At 35.7% G+C, this 8,851-nt stretch overlaps 1 protein-coding gene across 1 annotated transcript; it reads left to right on the forward strand.

The window, feature by feature from the left end:
- The first annotated feature begins 943 nt into the window (after window positions 1-943).
- On the forward strand, window positions 944-2,166 carry LOC141718970 (dof zinc finger protein DOF3.4-like). Its single transcript, XM_074521350.1, has one exon. The coding sequence runs from the start codon at window positions 1,248-1,250 to the stop codon at window positions 1,935-1,937; it is 690 nt and encodes a 229-aa protein (XP_074377451.1). The 5' UTR covers window positions 944-1,247; the 3' UTR covers window positions 1,938-2,166.
- Window positions 2,167-8,851: the final 6,685 nt, after the last annotated feature.

An 8,851-nucleotide genomic window follows, 5' to 3' on the forward strand; every position in this document is an offset into this window, starting at 1 on the left:
ACAAATTAAGACGACACCGGATTAAAAAAAAAGACATTATATTTGTAAGATGATTCACCTTAGTGCCGTTAATTGTGAAGTTGGGATCCTACAATCATCTTTAAAATTAGCAAAGCCAAAGTTTGTGGTAATGAACCACAGATTGGACGGTTTACGTTTAAATTGAATGATGAATGGCTCGCACGAGATTAATCATACCATTCTGTCTGTGCCTCTGTTTACATACATGTATTACATGGCTTCTCCACTCAAGTATAAATAATGATTAACGGTCCTGTTTACATAGCTAATAATAATCATTCATTGTCAACGTTATGGAAGACTCACTCAATTTTAAATTGTTTGTTAAGAAGACTATAATCATAACAATAATATTAAGATTATACATAATTACTAACCCACTCGAGTACCACAATAATTTTCTACTGTAATACAGCATGCATGTATACCAGTGGATTATTGCAGGGTACTCCACTATGCTAATAATTAATTTATATTAACACATCACCCTAAACAAGTTTAGTTACTGCTACTAGATAATTCTTGCATTATTTAGGGGTAGTAATATAAGTCAAACTTCCACTCACAATTCCTCAAATCATCACATATTCTCCTAATCACGTGTTTAATGATAAACATTAATCTACCCACTAATACCAAATATTTGCTGTTCAACCTATCCGCAATTAGACAAAACTTACATACACACTATAGAGTCTTGAGAGGTGTTGCGTATAGGTTATACATATTACAAACTGATGTTATACTGCAAGACTGACTTGATAAAATATAGATAACAAAAACATGATGTTGTGTATGTTTCATATTTATATACATACAAGACTGAGAGATAAAGTAGAGGATACGCGTGGATAGAGTTTAACAGAGTTCACAGTTTAAGAGCCGACCCGAACAAAGACTTGACAATAGAGGGTAGCCGAATGAAAATGTGATACTCCTTTTAAAGCTGCTTTGTTTTGTTTAACCTTTTTCCAAATAAGCCTCAGAATTCAGCACAAGCTAGTTCTAACCTTCCAGAATCTCTCTCTCTCTCTCTCTCTCTCTCTCTCTCTCTCTCTCTCTCTCTCTCTCTCCCCTCCCCTCCATAAAACCCCACCTCTCCCCCTTCAAAAAGCAAACACCCTTTCCTCTCCCCATATCTCTCTTCCTTCCCCCTCCCTCTAGCAACAAAAGTTCTTTCCAGCATTTAAATCAAACAGTTTGTTTGCAACAAACAGAAACCAACAATGCCATCAGAAACAAGCGTCCAACGACCAACAAAACCAACCCAAGTAGGAGCACCACCACCTGAACCAGAACACCTTCGTTGCCCTCGCTGTGACTCCACCAACACTAAGTTCTGTTACTACAACAACTACAACTTCTCTCAGCCACGCCATTTCTGCAAAGCTTGCCGTCGTTACTGGACTCACGGTGGCACCCTCCGTGACATCCCCGTCGGTGGTGGGACCCGCAAGAGTGCTAAACGCTCTCGTTCCACTTCATCGCCTTCTCTCTTCTCCGACCATGATTACCGTCACATGCCCACTGCAACGACGCCGTTTTTTCTCCCACTCTCCGGCAATGATCATAACGGAGTTTCCGTTTCTCCCGTTCCGTTCGTTAGTAACGGAAAGCCTTGTTATAACATGTCTGGAAGTTTCACTTCTTTGTTGGGTACTCAAGGTTCTGGGCTTTTGAGTCTTAATGGGTTTGGGCTTGGACTTGGTCACCATGGGTTTGAAGATGGGGGATTTGGGCTTGGTAGAAATGTTTGGGCTTTTCCACCAGTAGAAAACTGTGGGAATGTTGCTGATGGTGTGGGTGTCAACACGTGGCAAGTGGAGAGTGGTGAGAATGGGTTTACTAATGTGGATACCACCACCTTTTCTTTGCCAGATCTTGCTATTTCAACTCCTGGAAATGCTATGAAGTGAATCTCGAATGCGTTACTGTTTTGTTACTTAATATTTTAGTCTTTTTCTACTAAAGTAATGTTTAGGTAGTTGGAGTTGTAGTTGTTTAAGAATCCATGGTTGTTTGAAAAGATGATGATATGGGATGATGATCTATTAGGTTAAACTAAAGTGAAGTAACAGAGGAGGTTATTGATGTCCAGTTGAATGTTACCAAATATGATAAATTTCCTCTGATTTTGTTTATAAATTGCCCTGTTTCTTAAGCTTAGGTAATATCTTGTTAGACTAACAAATTTAGAATTATAACAAGGTGATCGGATTAATAAAAGATAGAGATATAGTAGTGATTTAAAGGAGTGGATAAATCGTATCGATAACATAAAATCAAAGTTTAATGTTTTCTTTATGATAATTGTAATATGACTTTTAATAACAAATTTCAGATTAGATTAAGATGAAATAGTGATGAATGTGGAATGTTAGAATGTTAGAGCCATCATGTTCTTGATGTGCGGAAATATTTGCAATGTTCTTGATACAGCAAGTCCTCTAGCCACCGATTTTCGTTGCTGTGCACAGAGTAGTTTGAGCAACATTAACAGTTGCCTCATGACTTGAAGTTTAGTATCACTTCTTTTATTGTAAAACATTCCAATTTTTTTTTTTGTTAATTTTTTTTGTTAAAGATTACAATCCTCTCCTAGGAGGGTCAAACGAAATTAGAGATCATGCACTATCCAGCACAGAGAGGTTTAGAATCAAATTCGCCATGAATGATAGTAGGCCTTTTTTTTTAATTAGGTTCTGATCTGAATGTTTTAGTGCCCTTTAAGTTATAATGATGAGTTCGAGAGCTTGCCATCTGAATGCCTGGACTGAGTAATATAAAGTGCTAGAATAATATCCAGTCGTGTTGATGTTGTTAAACTCAAGAGCTTTCATATTTTGGAAGTAATGAACAAGCTTAATGAAAGTAAGAAAGTAAGAAAGTAATTGAACAATATAAATTAGATCAATGATGTATCTAATTACAATCCATTGTAACAAACTAGAGAGAGTGTTTTGAGAAAGAAAAGTGTTTTGATTGATTAACATCAAAACTTAACCAAGAAGTTAACATATACTAGTTTATATATTAGTCAATCAGTGCTAAACTGTCTCAATTACTAACTAACTATTTCGCATCTCAGCCACTAATAGAATGTTGAGCTGGAAATTCAATAGCCTCCCTGAAGTGAAGTTAAGAGGGGAAACCATACGCAACTTGGACAAACGAAAATTGAACTGAGATGAAGGAGCTATTTTAGTAAGAACATTTGTCAGTTGAGAATGTGTGAGAAGGTATGTTAACTGCTAAAACCTTGTCACGAGTAAAATGACAATCGAGCTCTATATGCTTGGTATGCTCGTGAAAAACCGAATTACGAACTATGTAAAGTGCATATTGATTATCATAGTGTAGAGCCACTGACTTGAGGTCTGTAACTCTGAGTTCCTCCAACAAACATACTACCCATGTAATTTCAGCAGCCGCTAAAGCCATAACACGATATTCGGCTTCAACAGAGAATTTGGAGACTGTGCATTGTTTTTAAGATTTCCATGTAACAGGAGAATTCTCTAAAAGTAAAATATAATCGATCACAGAACGACATGAATCAATACAAGGAGCCCAATCTGAATCTGAAAAGGCCTATAAGGTTAACTGATCTGTTGCTCGAAGAAAAATGCCTTGTGTGATTGTTCCAGCAAAATAGCGCTATATGTGATGAAGAGCATCTAAATGAGAAGAACGAGGAGCATGCATATACTGACTTAGAGTTTGGACAGTATAGGAAAGATCATGACGTGTATTGGTTAAGTAGTTTAACTTACCAACCAAAGACCTATACAGATCAGGATTGGAAATTAAATCACCATGATTTTCAGACAATTTCAAATGTACTGGTAAATGGGTACAAAGTTGTACGAGAAAGATCAATGCACGTGTCAGATAGCAACTCCCTAGAAAAAAAAATTTAGCATAAAATAATCCGATCGGAAGTATGAGTAACTTCAATGACTAAGAAAAACTGAAGATCACCAAGATCTTTAATGCCAAATTGAGAATCAAGATGATTTTTAAGACCTTGAATGGCTGAAATGTCATCACCAGTAATAATAACATTATCAACATAAACCGCTGCAATATAGAGTTTCCCACCATTATGTCGAATGAACAAGCTATAATCGTTTTTAGACTGCTTCAAACCTTGACAAATTAATTATTCAACCAGTTTTTCATGCCACTCTCGAGAAGTTTGCTTGAGCCCATATAGTGATTTTTGGAGCAAACAGACAAGATTGTGAGGATTAGGAAGACCCTCTTGAACATGCATATACACTTCCTCCTTTAATGAACCGTGCAGAAAAATATTGTTTATATCAAGTTGATGTAAACCCTAGTGTCTAGAAGTAGCTAAAGACAGAATAATGCGTACAATGCTCATTTTAACAATATGAGAAAACGTCTCCTCGTAATCAATTTCAGAACGTTGATCGTACCCTTTAGCTACAAGACGTGCCTTACAACGTTCCAAGCTTCCATCAAATTTGAGTTTTACTTTATAAATTCACTTAGAACCAATAGGTTTCTGATTTGCTAGTAAGGGACTAAGTCCCATGTATGATTATCATGTAAAGCTTCTAACTCAGTCTTCATAGCACCAATCCAAAGAGGATCTGTTGAAGCCTCTTTATATGATCGTGATTCAGTAATGGAACATTTTGAACTAGTAATGGCAAAAGAAGGCACATGGACCAAGTTGCACCAATGTTGAGGTTTAAAAACCGTATTACACTTATAATCTGATAGATAAGATGGAGGTTTATGGGATCAAGTAAATTTTCGAAGAGTAATGACATTAGAATCAGTAACATTAAATATCATCACCAGTTTCTGACTGTGATCATCAGTTCCTGATTGTGTGACATCCATCATCAGTTCCTGATTATGATCATCAGTTCCTGATTGTGTAACACTGAGATCATGAAGAGTATCTAAAGAATGTTCAGATACAGAAGATGACTGATGATTAGACTGAGGAGTTTGTACAAAGTGTTGGTTATCAGTTTTTCAGTAGAAATAAATGGAATAGAACTAGATGTATCAGAGAAAACATCATAATTATCAATGTAACAAGAATGTGCAGAAAAGGGAAGATAAATCTGAGCTGAAAATTCAGTAGGGGAAGTGTGACGATGAAATGGAAAATGACTTTCATGAAAAATCACATCTCGAGAAGTGAATATACTATCAGTCTATATAAGATTTAAAACTTTATAACGCTTCTGAAAAAGTGAATAACCAAGGAAAGCACAAGCAACTGCTCTTTCATCAAACTTACTCCTACCATCAGCAATAGTAGAAGCAAAACATAAACTACCAAATACTTTTTGATGATCAAGAGTAGGATGAGTACCAATTAACTTAAAAAATGGAGTAGCATTGGCAATGCTCTGTAGAGGCAGTCTGTTAATAAGATAAGTAGCACATAGAATGCTTTCATTCCAATATTTTCGAGGTACGCTGGACTGAAAGAATAAGGACCTAGCAGTCTCCAAAAGATGTCTATGCTTACGCTCCACAACCCCATGTTGTTGTGGAGTATGGCTGCAACTAGTCTATTGAACAATCCTTTTTGGCTAAAAATAAGGCTTTCATTAAATCTTGACATAGCTCAGGAGCACTATCTGACCAAACTTGTAGAACTTTAGATTTAAATTGGGTTTCAACATAAGAAAAAAAATCCAACATATTTTTCACACAATCAGTTCTGTTATTTAACGTATGTACCCAAGTAAATTGACTATAATCATCTACAATCGTAAGAAATTGATTACACGCATTATAAGATTTAATCTTGTATGGCCCCCAGACATAAAGATGAATCAACTCAAAAGGAGATTTAGTCTTAATATTGCTATGTGAAAATACAAGCCTTGTCTGTTTGACCATGTGACAAATTTGGCAGATAAGATTCGAGGAAGAATTCTTCAAGCTTGACAAACTAGGAATAGATGCAGCCTGTTGAATGGAACATGCCCAAGGCACAAATGCCAAATGCTAAAAACTTCACTACACCATAAACAACCTATTGCAACTAAAAAAATATTGGTACAGGACCAAAATATGTTGCTATAGGCCCAAAATATTTAAAGGCAACACTTTTCTGGTGTTGGTTTTTTTGATGTTGCCTTGGGGTCAATAACAACACCATGCTTCTCTATGCCAACATATATTTTTGTTTTGAAATAGAGGGCAACAGTAACAATATTGTTATCATATACTAACATAGTTATATGCTGCCTTTGAATTGAAATATCCTGAAAAAGTTAGTGGGTCCCACATGACACGTAAGCTGCCAACTGTGCCATGTCACATGTGCCACATCAGCACATGTGGGGCCCACCTTTACCACGTTAGCATATGTGGGGCTGCTTTGACACGTCAGCACAAATGGGGCCCACTATTGCTACATCAACATATGTGGGACCCACCACTGCCACGTTAGTACATGTGGGCCCCACCTTTACCATGTCAACACAAGTGGGGCGCACATCTACTACGTCAGCACATCTGGCCCCAATATGCCATAACAGCATATATGGGGCCCATTTGTGGCACCCAACACCCATAACTATGACAACATAATTTTTATGACAATAACAACATGCAAATTTGTTTAGTTTTGCCAAAAGTTTGAAATAGCAATGGCAACACTTGTCTGTTCTAAAATAAAAATATACTACTTGTACTTAAGCTATCCATTCCATTACCAAATCAATATACAACTCAATATATTAATTCAACTAACTTCAATTATCCATCAACTACTATAAATCCACCAAAATCCACCAACTACATAATAATTTCAACCCAACAATAAACCATTGTAATAAAACTACAATAAAATCACCATAATACAACTACATCAAAATCCACCATATGAGTTACGTGCAGTGTTTAACAAAATAGATACTAAGTAGATTACTAAGTAGATACTAAGCAAGTCAGATTATCAAAGCAGAGAATAACAAAGAGCTGGAGCCACCAGTCATAGAAGTGTCATTTTCATTGTCACTCGAGATGGTGGCACAGAGCTCCCTAAGATCAATCTTGATATTTGGGTCCCAATTTTTGAAGCACATAAGTCAAGTTCTCCTGGACCTTTTTGTTAACATGTGTATCAACCTCTAATTGCACTTTTTTGTTCACTTTCGCCTCCACTTCTTCAACCAGACTTCCCGTATCTTCCTTGTGAGGTCCTGCACATATGTCTCTGTTGGAGCAGTGGCAGAAATCTTGGATGGATTTACAGATCTCCCTACCAGCCAAGATGAATAATGCGATTTTCCATCTGTGATTAGTTCGTCGATACCCTCTCCTGATCTGCTGAGATTCTTTTTAATTTTTTCCTATAGAATTAGGAAATATCAACCAATGAAATTAATCCAATGTTTATAATATACAATGGTTTATCAATTATATGCGATTAATTTAAAAAACTGAATGCTTACAAGTCCATAATTGATTACACTAGGATCAGCCTTATATGTGCGTCCCTATTTCCGTTTACGAGTTTTAACAAAAACCAAGCCATCTGATGGTTAACCCACATCCGACATCTTCTGTCGCATCTTCTTTTTCTAAAAGAAAGGATCACAAGTATTACAATATCAGTACTTATAGGCCTAGCACTTTGACGTACATGTGTATTCCGTGGGATTAATTTCAGCTGATTACTAAGCATAATTTAATTAAATTTGGTGAACAAAAATTAATGCCATCAAGTGTCTAGTAGTCCAATATTTATATTTATTTTATGAAATAATTTTTTCTTTAATTCCATTATCTACTTATAAATTAACATAAATATTGTCTTTTAATTACATGTTTTTTACTCTAAGAAACAGAACAATAATCTTGTGTATTTTATGAACAATATTATAACAAGGCATTCAAGGAATCTACAACGGCTACTACATACTAGTTCCCCTATTTTTTTATCTGCTGAGCAGTCTTCTTCTAGTCTAGCTAGCTGTTTTTTTACTGATAATTGATTGTTTGGATTTTATGGTAAGTTTCAAAATTTAAAGCATTTATTTCTTTTTATATTAATTTGTTACCTTTCATGCTTTGCTAGAACTTTGTGCCCATCGACGACACAAGATTCAGCTGAATTAAAAGAAGCAAAATAATTCAATTTCTACTTAGAACCTAAAATCTTTTCTTCTTTTTGTTCTCAAAACCCCAAATTCTTACTTTGGACGGAGCAATAGTCTTGACATACAGTCTGTATCCTGTACCTTCTTAATACTGGCCTGAAAAATTTAAATGCATTTGCTGGTACTAACTAATAGTAGGCCGTAGTGGATGTAAGGGGCCTCCCTTTCGCGTGTCAACTAAATTCGGCCTAAATTCACTCAGAGACAGAACAATAATCTTGTGTATTTTATATGGCCACATAAAGAGATCTATAATTTTTACTTTAAGAAACAGAACCGTAATCTTGTGTATTTTATGAACATTAATATAACCAGGCATTCAAGGAATGATGTACCATTTTGTGTTTTATATGTGAAAAACTTCTAGGACCAGCAGTATGTGTGTCAACTACTTGACGACAGCTCTCAGCATTTTTCCTGGCCCTTTCCTGGAAAACACATGATAAAATAATTTTCAATAGTTAATCTCTTTTAGACTGAACTACAAGAAGCTTCTTTAAAGCTAATCAATCCTCGTCTTACAGATTATTCTTTAGCAATAGTTGTTGTATTGTAGAGTCCACCATAAAATCTACTAAAAAGACTGACTTTATTTTTCTTCAAATAGTCCTGTATTATGTAATCATTACCAGTAAAAACAACAGAATACTGTAAATCTTTACACA

This window comes from Apium graveolens, chromosome 4 (genome assembly GCF_009905375.1).
Source record: "Apium graveolens cultivar Ventura chromosome 4, ASM990537v1, whole genome shotgun sequence".
Classification (NCBI taxonomy): domain Eukaryota; kingdom Viridiplantae; phylum Streptophyta; class Magnoliopsida; order Apiales; family Apiaceae; genus Apium; species Apium graveolens.

What these genes read in the sequence shown, in the direction of transcription:
- LOC141718970 (XM_074521350.1), top strand. Translation starts at nt 1,248, where the DNA reads ATGCCATCAGAAACAAGCGTCCAACGACCAACAAAACCAACCCAAGTA.